The 19,727-nt window shown below is 23.7% G+C and overlaps 1 protein-coding gene across 2 annotated transcripts in view; it reads left to right on the top strand.

The window, feature by feature from the left end:
• LOC129611180 (protein grainyhead) overlaps window positions 1-19,727 on the top strand; it is a 249,900-nt gene that overhangs the window by 200,453 nt on the left and 29,720 nt on the right. For both annotated transcript variants that reach the window (XM_055524173.1, XM_055524174.1), the window contains exon 11: window positions 8,508-8,606. In XM_055524173.1, the coding sequence (XP_055380148.1) occupies window positions 8,508-8,606 (99 nt within the window). The remainder of the gene's footprint in view (window positions 1-8,507; window positions 8,607-19,727) is intronic.

Here is a 19,727-nt window from a genome sequence, read left to right as displayed (position 1 = left end):
GTTTTATGTTGCCACATTGTTTAATTTTGGTTTTTATTTGGTACATTATTCTCCGTATTTTTTCTTATGTTATCCGGAATCATTAGATTCTGCCCTCTTCTATTAAAGTTAGAAATTAAAGTCATTTTTTTCAAAATCATTCTTTAAAATTTAAAATCAAATGAAAAATTGACGATAGGGATTTGACCCAACTCAAATTATCATCGATTATTCAAGTAGGAAAAAATTTGGACTTTTACCGCTTCATCCCTTCCAATCTTTAACCTCTCATATAACAGGATTACACAGGAAATATTTAACATGTTTATTTAATAATAGAAAGTATTGATAAATCTCAATTTTAATGCAAAATTTAAAAAAAATTTAACCTTGTAATATTTTTAATATGAAAATCTGGTAAGACTTTTTCATTTTAAATCAATATTGTAAATCATTTTCAAAAAAAAACTTCTCATTTATATAGAGGCTTTATTACTTTTAAAGTCAAACTTAACGCGAACGCTTAGAAAGTACAAAATAATAAATAATAAGAATAAAATAACAAAATAAATCTCAGACTCCTTAGTTGATGAGGATTCCAAAAACAACAGAAAACAATTCACCAAACGAAAAAAAAAAGTCCGTTCTTTAAACTGTTCATACTTACATTTTCTACGTTATTATGTGTCCCTTTTATGGTCTTCACTTATCATTTATTGTATAGTCTAAAATCACTAAATAAAAAACAAAAAAAAAATTAAACAACTTTTACCATTATACTGACTGTATACGCTATGTACCGTCCGTTGTTCATTAATGTACTTGCTCCCCGATTTTATAATATTATAATTGCGTTTGGAAACATATCGCCAAAAAAAAAAAACGCAAAACATAAACAGCACAAGAAAAGAAAAAACAATCACAACGCATTCTTATATTGTTTCCATTGAAAATTCCAAGATTTTGTTTCTGGGGTTTTGTTTAATTTTTTTGTCTTTTTGTACATATTTCTTACTCATTGCATTCAATCCATTCGATTTAGGAGTCTATCATTTACTGAAATGTTCATATATTTTTTTATTTATTTATTGTTTTTTTTTGAATTGTTCAGTCTAGATACTGTTTGAGTACATAATAAAACATTTTATTTTGTTTTACTAGGTATCCAGGCAGCCGCACAAAATATTTATCGCGACCTCATCAGCAATTTTTCTTTAACGTTATTGTTTCTTTTTTATTTCTTCATTTTTATTATTATTTTTTTTTTTAAATCAATTCCTTGGTTGGCAGTTTAAAACCTTTCTTATTCTCTCTTTTTTTTTATTTTTTTAATTTCCGTTTATAACTGCGGCATCTATGTATGTATTTATGTATGTATGTCGATACAGCATTGAACTCCAATATATATGACGAAATATATGACGATATAATGTACATGTTACACTTAAATTTTCATGTAAATTTTTCTTTCGTTAAAACTTGAGAAAAAAAATGTGAATTTCGGGACATTATGCCAATCCTTATGTAACACCCTTCGTTATTTTAAAAAAAAAAACTACTTTTTTTCTTATTTTGTGGATTGAAATTGAAACACAAAACAAAAAATCCAAGATATTTCAAAACTGTTATATTGGTATCGCTATTTATATTTCATATATAATGTGTATATAAATTTATTTCTACAGGGTGGTTTATGAATTGCACATTTAATTTATGTTTTTGTTGGTAGATCAAAGCAGCTATAGAAATAAAATAGGAATTTCTCACAAACCTGTTGAATTAAGTATGCCAAATCGTAATTTAAATTAACGTGGTAATTTTAAGTATGGCAAATGGTAATTTAATTTGACGTGGAACTTATGAATTGCGTGGAACTTATAAAACGCGTTGAACTTATGAATTGTGTCAAACTTATATTCGAAAAAATTTCTTAAGACAAATACGACATTCCTTGAAGAAGTCAGATTTTTCTTTGATAACAGGTAAGAATAAAAGAACTTGTAACATTTTATGCCTAACTACATTCTATGCCTAACTATTAACAATAATTGGATTATTTTAGCGATCATTAATTTATTTTATTAAATATTTTGGAATAATTTTAATAAATTCAATATTATAAACGACTGCAAAAAAATTTAAAAGTAAATTAAAAAATTAAAAGCAAATCAAATTAAACACCTTGTCTTTTAAATAATATATATGTACTTACAATATTACTGATGAATTTAATCGCAACAGGTACATTTTATGAACAGGTAACAGGTATAACGGTGATTAAAATAGAGGGCAGGAAAACAAGTAAAAAAGTAAACAAACAAAATAAAAACAAAAAGAAATTTTTTTTTTTTCTGCTTTACTTACTTGTTGCTTGCTTGCTGTCCTTTTATGTTTTTAGCATAATATTGTAAAATTTTAACCCACGCATAATGAGCCTTTTTTTTCTTGTTTAATATTACGAAAGTTTTGTGTTTTTCTTTTTGTTTTTGTGACTTGCGCTTGTTCCTTTTTAATTGATGGCAATTTTCTGTTTTGTATACTTTTCATTTTTTTAAAGTTTTATTTTGATGAAAGGATTTTTCATTTTTTGTATGCTATAGCTTCAAGAAGGGGGAGCTCTTACGAAACATTTTGCCCTAATAAATTTTAAAATATAAGAAAATTTTGTTACTTTCATTTAATTCAGAAAAAAAATATTGTGTTTTTTGCTTTTCAATATGAATGACTTATACAAAAAGTTCCTTAAAGGAGAATGACAACTTTTGAATTACAACATCGTGAATTATTTTAACTCCATTAAGAGAAAAAAAAGGTACTTTGAAAAAAAATCATGTAATTAAACAAATATTGAGTAAGGAAGAAAAGGCCAAAAAAAAAAAAAAACATGCATTATTTTTGATCTTAGATAATTGCATTTTGTATAATGTCTTTTTAGTTTAAATTGTATAATTTAAATGTTCAAAAAGAAACGCCAGAGTATCTGTAAAATTTTGTACCAAGAACAATATAGAGTAACTAATCAAGTATTTAAGTATAATAAAATATTTTGATTTCTTAATTGCATTCTATTTAAAACTGAATATCTAATTTAAACATAATTTTTAGTTTTAATTCATGTCGATTGGAAATCTTTAATATTTTACAGCTGAAATAAATTTATAATTTTCTTATTTCCTCAATATGTACTATGTACATATACATGTATATAGTTTATAATCGTATTATTCAAATCTTTCTCCAATGACGTTAATGGTCGATTGCATCGAATTACGAAATATTTCACGCAATGTGATTTCATGAATCTTTTCTTGAAAATGTTACTGATAACTTTGTTGCATATCTTTTACTTACTTAAATACATGAAAAGCTCATTTTATAGTACTGTATAAATAGGGTCCAATAACATTACTAATTTACTAATACAACATGCAGTTGTTTAATTAATAGGTATTGTGCCTATCACAATATTGCAAATAATACTATCTCAATGAAAATTTATTCATACAATTGTAGAACAGATGGTTGACAGACAGACTCTCTACCAACTGGGCCACAGAGGTATAAAGAAATTTCCGATAATTTCTTCTTCACATTGCTTTCTAAAAGTTCCTTTAAATTTTTGTTGGGATTTGAAAATTTATAACTAGCTCAAAACCTAACCATAGCTTTTCATATAAAATGTTATTTAATTAAGCTGTAATACAATAAGAGTAAAATCTTTTCATTTGAGATCTTTTGATCCGTTATTGATTAAGTAATTTGCAGTGCTAAACCGAAATTCTAAAATAAATTCAATAACTAGATAATATTTGGGAATGAAAAATTCATCTTGTTATATTATTTGCCCATTTTATCTTTATAGATCGAACTTATTGCAAAATTGTATTCGGATATTCGAATACCCCTAATTTATATTTAAATAATTGTTTTAAATAAAAGAACGAAAGTTTTTAATTGTACTAAAGAGAACAAGCGGACAAGGGTTTATTGAACTGTTTTAATTTTTCTTTTTAGTGATCTATAAAATTTTAGTTTATTTATTATAAATTTTTAGAAATAAATAAATCGTCTCATATCTTAAAATATTTTTTAGAAAAATGTATTTTTTTTAATACTTTATGTTATATATTATCTTCCCTCCAGAGATAATGTCAAAATGTCTTTAGATATTATCATTTTGCGATTTGCAATATTATCTAATTCTATCGCAATCAGATAAAATCTTCACATATAAATAAACACATGATTATTTTATTTTCAATTCCTTATACACATTCATATATAACAATATACTTATATATCGTACATATATTTTGTGTAAAATTTACTAATATATAAATCGAATTACCGGCTGTCAGAAAATCGAACTCATAATTCAAATGCAATAGAAACGCTCGCATTTCTTCCATTTTATATATTAACGTAAATATGGTGCGTATGTGAATATATATATATATACCGATGGTGATCGCGTATATTTTACAGTTTTGAATGCAAATTTATAATCTTAAAAGATTTCATTTTAATGAAAATATGCGTAAAATAAATATGGTGAATGCGACAATAAAAACATATAAAATAGAGGAAAGGTGCTCCAGAAAAATTAATACTTATATATATATTTATATTTTATTAATTAGAATATAAGATTTCTCCATTAAGAAAAACAAAAAATAAAGCGAAAGAAAATAAAATGCGAAAAATTACAGCTTTTCTTAATTAATATATTGAACGTGTTATTATACTAGAGATTTGATATCATATTTTGAATTTAAATGGAGGAAAAACAAAAATAGAAAAAAAAAATGCATATATTGAGAAAACATTGAAAAATTAATTGCATCGCTAAAATAAAATGCATTGAAATCGTTTTCCAATCATATTTTTAAATTATTATCATCAGTCGTCTTATTTTTGTAACTATATTAAGTGTTTTAATTAATATTGTTAAGATCATATAACGAAAACCTCCAGTGTATTTCAAGCTATCGAAATTAAGGTTATTGATGTACTGAGTTTAGGAATAATTTATTTGAATATTCTGGGAACTTCTGCATTAAAAAAGTACAGGTTGTTCTAAATTCTAATTATTGGATATTTTTAGAAAATATGTTACTATTTATACATTTTATATTTAATATAAGTGACTAACTATATCACAATACTTAAACACTCACATTATTGAAAATATCTTCTAAAATTTCTTGAACTTGTCCGTAACAATATTTCTATTTTTACATCTATAATTTGAAAATATTTAAAAAAATCGTATCATCAGCATATTATTTTTTTTTATTCTATTAATTCAAAATTTTAAAATTCATAATCTATGCAGTAAATAACAATATTCATGAATGGAATTTTCTTATTTCGTTCACTATTATGAAGAGCTGGTCAATCTATATTCATAAAAAAATATTTTTTTTAAAATCTTTAAGCATATAGGTATAATTATTATCATGTATCGTACAAATAGAAAATTATGATGAAAAAAAAATTTATAGACAATGTTATATATACAAAAAAAATATTAAAAAAGAAAAATTAAAAAAGAAAATGCAAAACTAATAACAACTTTAAAATGAAAATTTTACATATTAAGAAAAAGGAAACTTTCAAAATAACGCCTTACAAATGAACACCTATGCACTTGATATAGACAACATTAGACGTGGCAAGAAAGATTAACTCCTTGATAAAATTGGCATGTAATAATTTTTTTTTTGTATGCCATCTTGTTACCAATGTTGAATTTTTTTTTCTTGCAGAAGTATTATGTTTATATTTAAAAATAATATTGTTTATAGGGTGTTTTGTCATACTAGATAAATTTCTATTGATGTTTTATTAGTAACTAATTATCGTAAAGGGAAAAAAAAAACACACATTATAAAATTAAGGGCAATATTTTTTTTTCAATAATGTCAATAGTTTCTTCATTGATACGAACGAAAACTATTACCTTCAAAATTATTGTAAATTTTTCTGAAAACATTATTATTATTGCTTAATTATAATTTCAAATTTAATGATGATTTCAAAAATTTTTATTTTAAACAATTTTTGTACTAAGTAGTTTTAGTAGTTTCTCAGTCAAAATTTTTTTTGAAATATATGAAAAAACTAAAGACTTAAGCGGGAAACTTATATGTTTTTTAATATGGAAAATTTATGTTCAATAATTTTTTTTACTTCTTTTCAAATTTTTACAAAATTTCAATTTAAAATTAACAATTTTACATTGAAACAATTCAGTATATTTGTGATGTGTAGGCACCCTATAATTCCTAAACATTTTTGTATGTACATATACATATGTCCTTACATTTTATATTATAATTTATATTGCACCTATGCACATTTAATATTCTTCTTCATTCATTTTATTTTTCAAATTGAAGGAATATTCATCAACATATTTTATATGCATACATAATATAAATAATTTATTGGTTCAAAATTGACAGAAATATCGCGATAGTGTTTTACATGTATCATAAAAAAAAATGAAACAACGCTTAAAAAAACAGAAAATATGTATGGTATAACAGATGAACCGCCAATAATCAAAATAATAATAAACGCGAAAAAAGAAATTGAAAATGGTGTAGATATGACGCAGATATGAACGCAAAAGTTAATAATTTACTGGCAAAACGCATTAAAAATAAAGAAAAACAAGAGAAAAAAAGGTATTAAGTGTAGGAAAAATCTTTTTTAAATTGTATTTTAAAAGTAATCATATTAATAAGTACGTATATTTCTATATATATATGCACATATGAAGTGTACACACTTATGAAGTGTAACAAATTTCAATAAAATATGCATTTTTAGTAGCGTGCTCAGGAGACATTACACTTTAGTCCAGCTATGAATTTCATATTATTTCTTATTATTTTGTATTATTATAATTTTCACAACTAGCCAATATTTTTTGTTCTCTTTTTATTTTTTTTATTCTCTTTGTTGCTTTTGAATTGCATTATGAAATCCACGCAACAATATGGAGAGAAAATTGTTGCAAAAAAATTTTTTTTTTACTTTGCTCTTATTTAAATTATATTTCTTAATATATATTGTATTTATGTTGCATGTACATGAAAACTAAATGCTGTTCAATATTATTTTTATTCACATGCTTATATTCCTATGCATATAGGCATATAGTGATGTTATTTAAAAGTGCCAAACCAAAATAAAATTTTAACACTTATTTACATAGTGAATTAAGACATTTATGAAATGGACTATTTTCCGATATAATTTGAATTAAAATTTCGAATATTAGGAGATTCCATTATATTAGAAAAAATTGTAAAGACAAAATAAGGAATATTTGAATAATTAATAATTAAGGAAGTGTTCTTCATTAATTTTCCTGTTGAAACCAATCAATCTCACTATGCAAAATTATTTAGATGTATCCAAAGACGGACAAATCCGTCATAATTACAATAATTCATAACAATTCCTTACACTTATATTTTTATAAAAATTTTAAAAATTTTGAAAATTATAAAATTTTATGAAAAAATACATGTGTTTTTCTTTCAGTGTATGATTTAAATTGTTCATATAAAATTTTTATTTAACAAGATTTTAAATAATACACTGTATTTATGGTACCCACTTTATTTTTATTTTAACATTTTCGTAAACGATTTCATTTAAATTATAAAATCATATATAATATCATCATAATAATAATTAATATTGGTAATATTTTTTAAATCAAATTTAAATGGCAATTTTTGAAAATGGAGTAGAAATTCAAGATAAACAAAAATAGTTAAAAAAAAAAGAAATGATAGTTATTAAGAGCAATGTCGCGTCATAATTATTAATAATAATATAAGTATATTTATATTAGATTATTATTTATGTATTTGTGTGTACACATATTATATCAAACAGCGTAATCAATGTTATTTGTTGATATTATTAGTAATGAATTGCTGAAGTCATTGCTTTTCTTATTAAGGCTATAAACAAATTATTTGTTTATAATAAAATTTCATAAATATTTATTTATGTACAAATATGTAATTTGATTTAATATGAAAATATAAATTAAAGAGCTTAATAGCTTAGCGACCAAATAAACAAAACAGAAAAAAAACTCAAAATAGTGTGTGATTATTAAAAACTTTCTTTTTTTCAAAAATAGAAAAAAAATTAGTGAAAAATTTTTAATTTGTTTTTGAAATTTAAATGCAATTTAAAAAAATATTAAACAGCACTGATTTGCATTCCAAGGAAAAAATCTATCACTTTCCATTCGTTGACTCATATTTTAAAATTCAAACCCTATCAAAAGGTAATAATTGATTAGTAGATAGTTAAATTTGGGAAATTCCTGGAAGCCGTTTTATTGATTTTCAGTGTTATTTTAAATTTCGCTCGAAAAAAATTTTTAATACGGAAAACGACAAATATCCAGTGTTAAAATTTTCTTTTTTAATTTAGAATTTTGAATTCAATTTGTAATAATGTAAACTATAATTTTTTTTTACTATTTATTTTAGGGTCTTCCACTTCATATACAAATTGATACATTTGAGGATCCAAGAGATGCACAAGTCTTCCATAGAGGTTATTGCCAAATTAAAGTTTTTTGCGATAAGGTAAGTTCAGTATTATTTTAATTTTTCTTTTTTTAATAATTTTGAAACCGCACATTTTTATCATAAATATGCAGAAATATTGACTTTTTTTTTGCGAACTTTATCCGTTCCTAGATAGGAAAAGTTGACATATTTTTCCACGTGGAATACTTCGTGAAATAGAATTTTTGATATAATCAAGAGTAACAGTGCTTTATACAAAATAAAATTATATAAAAATAAATAGCATCAATTTATTATAAACAGGATTGTCGAATTATTACATTTATCGAGATCTCGTCAAATTTTGTAAGAATGTAATTGAAAATTTCTTTGAATTTGTAATTTTTATCACATTTTTTCGGGCAAAACTATAATTCAGATATTAAAGTACATACGCCGCTAGATTGATCCGGTGTGACATTAACCGAAACGTTAGAATTTTATTAACCATAAACAGTTTGAGAATAAATTTTTTCAAACAAAAACAAATTTAAGATTCTTATTTCTCTTCTCATTACTTTATAAAATTTAGTTCCTAAACAATATTCCATTTAACACAATTTTATCTTCTTCCTATAACCTTAACAGCCCTAGAGATATATCTAAATGGCTAACAAGTAATCAGTTTATGTAGTATAAAACATAAAAATAATAATTAACATAGAGAAAAACATTACCTAGGAATATTCTTTGAAAATTTTACAAATGTTTTTTTCTCGCAAAATCTATGCATATACAAACATACTTATTTAAAAAATTATAAGTCAGAATTATTATTAAACCATATATGTCGTGTATAAATCATATTAAAAGAAAAAAAAATAAAAACGAAATAAGAAGAACAAAATACAAAAAAATGGCATTAATATTATTAGCAAGAATGATGGAAAAAATAATAAAAAAAAAAACATAAGAAGCAAACAACGAAAATTAAAAATAAATTAAGTAGGATGTCATTGATTGACGCCTACCGTATGTCTATGAATTAAAAAACAAAATCTATGAAGGCATCTACACACATGTACTTATAAAATCGTTTAACTAGTTTCATATACAGTGTTCTTTTGAAAACGGTAACTTGTATACCATATTACAATCATGGGACTTTCATATTAATATAAATTAATATTAGAAGTTCCAAAATTTAGTTTCTGTTTGTGTTATACAGTTTTCTAACTAAAAAAAAGTCGGAAATTCATTGAGAACCACTACATTTTGATGAATTTCTTTTGATTATGCACCAATGAATCAAATCTAGAATAATAATTAAATTGAATAGTGCGACGTCTGTTCGAAATTCAGAAGCTATTTGCATAAACGGTATTTTGTAAAATATTTAATATTATTTCTGATTTCGGAAATATTTGTGCTTCAAAATTATCACAATCATACATATAAAAAGTGCCGAGGTTTATTTTTAATTTGTTTTCCATATAACTTCGATTTTGAATATAAAATTCCATGACATTATAATTTGATCTAATATAAAATGACTTAATTATTTGAACACCTTATACAATTATTCATGAATATTAATAAAATTAATAAGAAAAATTATGTGTAAAGAAGCAGCTATACAGGTGTAAGCTGATATTCGTATTTTATACTTTTTTGTTTTCCTTTATTAAATTTAGTAGGCTTATAAGTGTTTTACAATTAAAAATTGTGTATTATGTACATTTCTGTTATTATACTTATAAATCAATGATAGTAATAATATGTACAGTAACAATTATATAAGAATATAGTGATGGTAAACAATATAAAAATAACAGTATAAAAACATACAATCATTAAAGTATAGACATTTTGTCTTTCAAAGAATTTCTCGTGTACATGCAGAGGCCATCAACGATGGAAACGTTTGCATAGCAACTTTATTAAAATTTTTAATCATTATTGCACGCTGCATACTAGTAACTATATTTATAAAAATATTTTAACAAGATTTAAATTTAATATTTACATATAAGACAAACACACTGTGTATTTTTTTTTACCATTTTTGATATGCAAATCCAAAATTATATTGTAAATTATGATGGTCTAAAGATTGTTTCTTTTTCTATATAAAACAAAAAATTTCTCTAAAAAGAGGACATTTTTAATAAAAATGATAATAAAAATTATTAATTTTTTATTTTTATTTTACGTTGGTAATTCGATAATAATTTTTGCTAAAGCCTCCAGGACATAATGGTTATGATAGAAAGTGCACATATAAACGCATGTAGTAAAAAAAAAAACATTTTGATTTAAACTTTAATTAAAGCTATAAATCTTTACAAAACAGTTAGTTGAAAAAAGATGATGGAGATTTTTTTTCAGTCGTTAAGTTAACGTTTGTTTACTCGACACACCGAGGTTGCAGATTCAGAATTTTTGTGTTGACAAAGTTATTTGGAGATATGCATAAGAATTTTAAAAATTTCATTCATAAAATTGAAAAAGTATTAATACTCGTATGTCGATGTGACAGCGCATGTTTTTATGCATTGTTGCTAAAATCAAAATTTTACGCGAGATGAAAGTTTGTTATATCATGATTTTATGATGAATTTTGTATTTTTCCATATTATAGAAAATGTGCGTTTTCCATATTATAGAAAATTTAATTTTAAAAATTTTCCATATTGGTGCTTTTTAATTGATGTTACTGTGTTTAATTGTTCAAATTTTAAATTGTACTTCATTGGCCAAAATAGTGTCATAACTTCATTAGTAACATATGTTTTAAAATAGTGCCGGAATATTATTTAAGTTGAAAACTTCATAAAAATTTTTCAAAAGTGTCTGTTAAGAATGAAAACTATGAATGGAATTTGTTAGAGAATCCTATTATTTTGTTGGTAACAAGTCACATAAAATAATTTTTGAATTAATGAAAATTTTTTGGATGTGAATTAAATTTATAGCAAAAAAATTTTAATTGAAATCACGTCAAAGATATTACGAACCGTCTTTCGAAAATAATATGATACTCGTATAAATTTTGCTTTACTTTTGAGGATTTTTTAGTAATTAATTTTCTATTCAGATTATCTTTACATGACAAACATTCTGGTGAAATATTGGAATTACCAAGCCATAAATGGAAGAAAATAATAATTTTGTTAAATATTTATTCTGGAAAACGTAGTACAGAATTTTACAAAATAATTATCATTATTTCTAATTAATATAAGTTTCCTCAAAAATTTCTGTATAATTTCACTTACTTGCTAGTTGTAATATTACTTCTTGATCTCAATCCGATTATAGTGCTAACCGTTTGTCTTAGGTTTTAATGTAAAGTAATAATAATTTATAATAGTAATTTTCAAATATTACTTTAAATAGTTTGAACTTTCGACTTTAATACAAATAATTGGTTATACAAATATAAAAAAAACTAAAATAATCACTTTACAACGTGTCTGAAAATTGCTATAAATTTTCATTTTACAAAATCCTACAAAATTAAATACATTATTTCGGATTTATGAAAAGAGTTACAATTATTTATGATAAATGCGTAAGGTAACCAGTAAAATTAACATTAAAGAATTTTCTCATAGCTTCTTGATTCTATTGTTTTTCATTGCTCTACAAAAACCTATAATGGAATACTTCAATTTTTTTAACTCTTTATTCAATTTCTGTTCAATTCACAAGTACTTTTTTAAAAAAAATTTTTTTTGTTCCATCTGCGTTCTTAACTTAATGGAGTAGATAAAAAAATTCCTATTACTATTAATGTATACAATTAAAAATTTATATACAATCATACGAGTACATAATGTACGTTCATAAACATTAATAATATATTACAATATTGTTTGAGGATAAAATTTTCTACACGTATAGTCAATAATAGTATGTTACGATCAAAAAATTCTATTAATCTTGGTAAAATAAAGCAAAAACATATTTTATTTTTATTTTATTTTTAATGTGTTCAATGCTTTAAAGAAATAGTCGCGCAATAATATAATAGTAATTCTTTAAATTTATTGGTATATGGATATCACAACAGGGTTTTATATACCATATGTATAACAGTATTTTGTATTTTATTCCTTATAGTAAAATTTAAAACTTATGTGTTCCGTTTCCATTCTTTAAGAGACAGGAAGAAATATAACATTCATTACATATAGTATTATAATAAAATATTTTCTTCAATCTATTAAGGAAAAGAAGAGAACATTCAAAACGCTGAAAACGCGAGGAATTAATTGTTAGTTAGTAAATGTTCATGCAAGTACATCACATATCCTATTAGCTATTTAGTTTAAGAAAATGTTTATGGAATCGGAATTCAAAATGTAAATGTAAAAAAATAATATATAGAGCAGCTACAGCTCCCTTTAATATTTAATTAAGGAAAAAATTGTTTTGTTGATTTAATTTAAGTCTTTACTTCCCTGTGATAAATAAATTACATAATAGTTGAAACGACTCTAACCACCCCAAGCGATGTTGGGTACCAAATTTAGAACAGTATTGAAATTCAAACTAATGTAATGAAAGAACAAAATCTCTGCCAATTTTCTAAATGTACTTTGATTTCGAATGCCTCATATATTGTAAATTAAGAACAATAATAACAGTTTTGTTATAAACGATAGTAATAAAATTTAATAAAAGAAGAGGAAATTTGAAATGAAAAATTCACATCCATAACACATAAATATTATTGAAAAAAAAAAACAAAGTTTGTAAAAAATTATTTAAAAAAAAATTGCAATGAATACTTTCGATGATTTCTATTTCCACTTGAATCTTTTGATGTTATAGCGACATCTACATTTTTATATTTAAAAATATGAATGATAGGAATATAGTAGTGAGTCTTTTTGAATTTCCTTTAAGAAAATTTTAAATTTTCAGCCTTATTTTACTCTCATAAGTTTCTACTTTCATATTATTTCAATATTTAACATCAAAAAGTACTTCAGAAAATTTGTTTTTATTCCAAAGGGGCAGTATAATTTTTATTAAAACATTTTTTAGAAGGTTTCTTAAAATTACACAGAAAAATTATTTTATTTCGCTTAACAAGATGGTTTTGTCTGTTCTTTTTAAGATATCATCGTATTTTTTTTTCGAAAACTTATAGTAAAAAGTTTCTCAAATTTAGTTTCGTTGAGTGTAAGAGCAAGAATTTATAAATGTAAAATAATAAATATTATTCGTGGTAGAATTGCAAAAAATTCGGAGGTAATCATTTCATGCAGTTTTACACTACAAAATATTCAATGATATTGTTAATATCCCAATTAAGCAGAGCTGCTTAGGATATATCGGAATCGGACATTGTGCGGTGAAATACCACTTGCAAAAACTGGGCAAACCGGACTCCATTTAGTGTAGATTCTGCCAGGATGTCGAGGAGACAGCCATATATATACGTGTGGTTGTTTGGCTCTAGCTGTCAAGAGGTGCAGATGGTTTGGGCGAGACTTTCTCAGTGTTGGGAAGCTCAAATCCAACTCTCTGAGGTATTTACACTTATAACTGGAACATTTTAAGGGGGATATAGAAGGGCTACAATAAGCAATGATTTACTACGGTGGTCGGAGGGGAGGGACTCAATAATCTGCAATCTACAATCTAATAATATATGGAATTAAGCATTAATTCGGTAAAAATGTGATTAAGTCCACTTTGCTCGAATATATGCATAACAATTTTTTTAAATCAAATGCAAATCCTTAATTTAATCTACTCGAAATACGCATTGTTTCGACCTGTGTGCTGTTTTCCCTTTAAATCTTAAAATAATTGATTTTATAAAATTAAAAAATTTTCAATTATGATAATTTTGTTTGACAAGATTTTTTAATTTAATTATACAAAGTTGCTAAAATCTACTTTTGTTCAAGATAAACAAAAACGAAATGAAAAACTCAACATGCAACTTAATTATTCTGTTCATAAATATTTTGAATACATGGTGAGCAGGAACAGTAAAGAAAACCAAAAATCTTAACCAAAATATTCCGAAATTCGATAGTATACCTTCAATTTTCTTTTGTATTATTAATTTTTATATAAAAAATATATGAAATGCAAAATTTAATTTCGTCTCTCTTTAAAATACCATTATATTCTTCTCCTACTCCTTTCATGACATTATTACCGCAATATTTTAACTGATTTAATTAGAAAGTAAATTAAATCAACACATTTTCTTTTAATATACACAATATTATTTAGTACATAAGAATTTCATAAATACGCCAAATATTACACAGAAAAAAAATAAAAAACCGAAAACAAAAAAACCGAGACAAAATAATCTGCAAGGATTTTTTTTTCCGAAAATTTTTTTTTATTTTGTATTGTAGAAAGGCTCTTGATATCTTGTCGTTACTGTTTTCAAAAATTAAGGTCGAAATATGGTTGAAAAACTACAGTTACAAAAAAAAAAAGACATTGAAAAAATCTTTGAAAGCAAAGATAACAAAAAAAAAAAAAATGCGACGGAATTGAAAATATTTCGGTTACATTATCAAACCACATATTTCATTTTGATTTAAGAAGGCCCACAATTTTCATATCAGTCTTTTATAAGATTAATAATGCGGGCCAAAAACTTGGAATGTAACAAATATTTTGTACATAGAACAAGTATTAATAATCTTTTAAGAGGCAAGTGTTATTAGAAACTCGCAAAGTAAGTGTTACGTGCTAGCTCTACTATTAATTATAAACTGCAATGGTTGCCGCTTATAAAGATTATAAAGCGAGTTTTAAGCCATTTTTTTGTGTAAATTAATATACAGATTATGTTCGTTAATATTCTTACATTAAGTACTGATTTAACAAAATAAATATCAAATTTAATTGTGTGTATAACACTTTTATGCTTCTTTTCTATAATCTTCTACAATTTTTATAATTTTTATTCTAAACACAATTTACCTAAATTTGAATTGTTTTCAAATGAAAACTTTTCGAAAATGTTAAAATAACTAGCAGAAATTTTTAATAAGTGTTATACATAATTAAAAATCCGTTCTAAATATATAAAAGGTTTAACAGCCCTTACATTTGTATGTTTTTTTTTTTTGGAATTGAATCAATTATAATAAAAGGAACTTTTTATAACAAGTGCAAGATTTATTAACTATATGCAGTTTAGTTTGGCCCTCAATCAATAAAAAGAAAAAAAAAGAAAAAAATTTAACACTGTGCAACCGCCAAAACGGCATTCTTTTTTTTGGCTTTTCTTTAGTTTTTGTTTTTTGTTTTCTTTTTTTGCTCTTGTAAAATTTTCTTCTCGAAGAGTGAATTTAATAATCAAACTTTTCACTTTTTTTTTTGTACATGTGAAATTTCTGCATTTTTAACTCGATGACATTAAGGTCTTATGAGTTTGCGTTTTAATATAAACGATTAAAAAGATAAAAACTGTAAAGAAACATAAAAAACCAAAAAAAAAATACAAAATAAATAATAAGAATGCAGCACCGTTGTGTTTTTTTTGCAATTTTAAATTTGGCTTTCGGTCACAGCCAGTACTTTTATATTATTGGCGGTATGGTAGGTATAACATGTTCAATTTTCACATACATTTTTATCTGATATGATGTAGGAAACGTCAACGTAAACCGACATATGATTGAAAATTATAAACATATTTAAGTATATAAGTATATGTATGTATATATATATACTGAATTTAATAGTTCTTATATATGATTATGTACAAAATGACTTGATTGGCTTTTTTTAAACAATAAAAAAAAAATCAGAAAAATAAAAATGTTAACAATTTATTTTTAAGTCAATTTATAGTTTTCATTAATATGTCAAATTGGAGATTTTCATTTTTGACATATGAATTTTAAAAAATTTTACTAAAAGCTTTGATTTTTTTTTTGTTATGAAAAAATTTTGGTATTTCATTAAAAATTTGGAGTAAATTTTAAAATAAAATTCAAAAAATTCCGAAAGAAATTTTTTATTTTTATATTCTTTTTTTTTTTTTTTTGCTTGAATTTTAATTATCGGGTTTATTTTTGGGTTACAAAAACAAACACTTATATAAATTGGGTGAAGAATACCTAAATTTCACTCAATTTTAATTTTAAAGTGAAAAATGTATGTAATTACATTTGATCATCAGGTCAAATCAGATTGTAGACTAATACTAACTGGGTGTCCATTAATTGCTTCTCTATATTCTAGTAGCTCTTTCCTTTTTCCATAATTTCATCATATTTTAATAAATCGTAGATTATGTTAATATCTACTTATTATCTCTCAAACAATCAGAATATTAATATGTATGTACATACATTTTGGAATTTCAATATTATTTTGCAATGAAGTAATAAGATTACGTTATACACATGTGAATATATGATCAGAGAAAAATTAAATTTAAAAAAAAAAACACTGTTTTTGAACAGAAAGATCAATTTTCAGTTTACAAAACAAAAGAAACGTTATAACGATATTCTCTTCACCTGAGGTATCATTAAGAACATAAAAAGATCAATGATCCAAGAAACACAAAACAAAAAAACAAACATCTATAATGAAAATAAAATTGCAAAATATCAGATATTTGCAAGCAAAACAAAAAGCAAAACATAAAATAAAATTATCAACATATTTTTTTATTGTATGTACGTAAAATGCGGACAACATTTTATCACATTTATTAAAAAATAATAAAAATACCAACAAAAATGTAATAATAATGAACATTGCAACAAATAGTGCATAATATAACAAAGATGACAATGGTCAGATCATAATGATACTTGTAAAAAATATATGTATAAAATACAGAGTGTGCCGCTTAAGGTCTGGTAAAATTTCAATATTTTCAAATTGTATCAAAATTCTAATATTCTGTTGCTTGTGCCTAATCATGATACATTTGAATTTCATTTCCTATACAATAAGTTTTATAGGAAATGAAATTAAAAAAATTTGGTTTGAAATTGAATTTATTACAGCTATTCGTATCAAGAAAAATTATTTTTTTTGTAGGAAGTCTTTAATTGTAAGATTCATGCTTTCAAATTATGATTCCCCCTAAAATATGCAATTTTTCATATAAAGTATTTGAGTTTTATTACAAAATTTATTTCGAATTTTATTGAAATTTTTAAGAAAATTTATTAATTTATTTTGTGATATTGATTTTAATAAATTATTTTTCAGGAAAAGGTCAAATAATTATCAGCATAGAAAGCCTATTTTCAAAATTATATTTTTGAAAATATTAGAAAAACTCAATTAAGTTCATTTAGTCATATCTTATGTAATGTGATCTAGAAAACTATTTTATATTTTGGCTATTTTTCAAATTTTTTTTTCACATTTTTCTAATTTAGAAAATTTCTCGAATCATGGTAGCTAGTTAATTTTCAAATTTAAACAGTATAGCTAAATTTTCATACATTAAAATTCGCAATATTTTAATATTATAATAAATATCCAATAGAAAATTATAATTGAACTGTGACACCCTTCAATTAAAACTAGAATATACTTGTAAGTACATAATCTATACGCGTGTACATTGCATCTTTTATTATGTATGTTATTTAATTTTTATCTGTTTTCTTTGTTTCTGTTGATCATGTAACATGAAATTATGCTGTAATATCATTATGCATCAATTGGCTGATTTGATCTTTTTCTTGTATGTAGCCCGTATGTAGTCTCCCCTCTTGTTTTCATTATGCTATCGCCTGGCTTATCGATTATTTTATATATATAAATATTGAAATATCAGAAAGCGTCTCTACACCAAAAACTTATGCATACATACATATATACATACAAACATAATAGCATAAAAATAATGTTGTTATAATTTGCCTTTCCTCCCGCTCTCTTAACTTGCTCTATCTTTGTTTGTATTTGACTTAATTCTTTGGTTGTTTTTTTTTTTTTTGCAATATTTCAATCTATGTACATGCTAAGTAATGTACTTGAGCATGTTATACGTAATTAGTATTATGAATAAATTTTACATTACTATATTGTTGTTGTAACACAGTTCTTATTGCAATTGTTGTAGTATATAAAATATTGTCTTTTGTTTTACAAGTTTTTTTAATTATGTTTTTTTTTTTTTTAATTTTCCCTTAATGACACAATAATGAGAGGGTTAATAAAAATACCAATAGTTTTTAATAACAATAAAATAATCGAAAATAAAAATTACAATAAAAAAATGTTTTTTTTTTGTATGTACTTGCAATTACATATAGACTATAAGTTTATTTACCTATATGCAATTTTACCTGTTACCCAAGGCATTAATCAGTTATTTATATATTAATAAAGAATGAATGTATATAAAAAAAACTGAAGGTAAAAAAAAAATTAAACAACAAAAAAAGGGTGAAAAATTATAAGAATTACAAAAACATAGAAAGTAAATTGCAATTCAATATTGAAAAAAGAATGAGATGGAGAACAGTTAATGAAATTCGTATATGTACTCATTATAATGTGATGCCCATCAGAGATACCAAATTAATAGTAATTGTTGATGATCTTGAACGACATTTCTTTCCCTTTTATATGTTTTCATTGTTCTTGTATTCGATTTTATTATTTTACTTTAGTTTCAAATAAGAAAAAATTAATCTGACTCTATATAAGTGCTTGTCTGTTCAGATTTTGATTCCGATATTATTTTAATTAAAAATGGTAAGAATGTTAAGTACGTTTGAAAGAAATTTTTAAGCCCAAGCTGGTTTAATTTGAAATGTGAATCAAATTTATTAATAAAATTATTGCAGTCAAGGAATAGGAGATAAGCATTTTAAATTTCTCAATTCTATTTCTGAGTTTTTTAAATTAAATTTAAAAAATTCCAAAAATTGTGATTTTTAAAAATAAAATAATTGCAGTTTGAACCGATTTCACTCTAGAATTCTAGAAAATATTTGAGACCTAATTTTGCAAAAATTCTGTTTTTTTTTCTCAAAAAATTACCCTATGCAAATGTATAATTACGTTGAGTGTAAGAAAAAACACCATATTAGGTCATTCTTAATCCTAAATATCAATCCTTATCTGATGCCACATTTTGCACGCTTAATTCTCACCAGGTTCTAGTTATTTTTAATAAATATGACAACAAGATATTGTTTTTTTAATATTCCTTTATATTCAATC

This window comes from Condylostylus longicornis, unplaced genomic scaffold (assembly GCF_029603195.1).
Source record: "Condylostylus longicornis isolate FDR11 unplaced genomic scaffold, ASM2960319v2 ptg000048l, whole genome shotgun sequence".
Taxonomy (NCBI): domain Eukaryota; kingdom Metazoa; phylum Arthropoda; class Insecta; order Diptera; family Dolichopodidae; genus Condylostylus; species Condylostylus longicornis.
The sequence above is the reverse complement of the archived record's forward strand: the minus strand, read 5'-3'. Positions and strand labels throughout refer to the sequence as shown.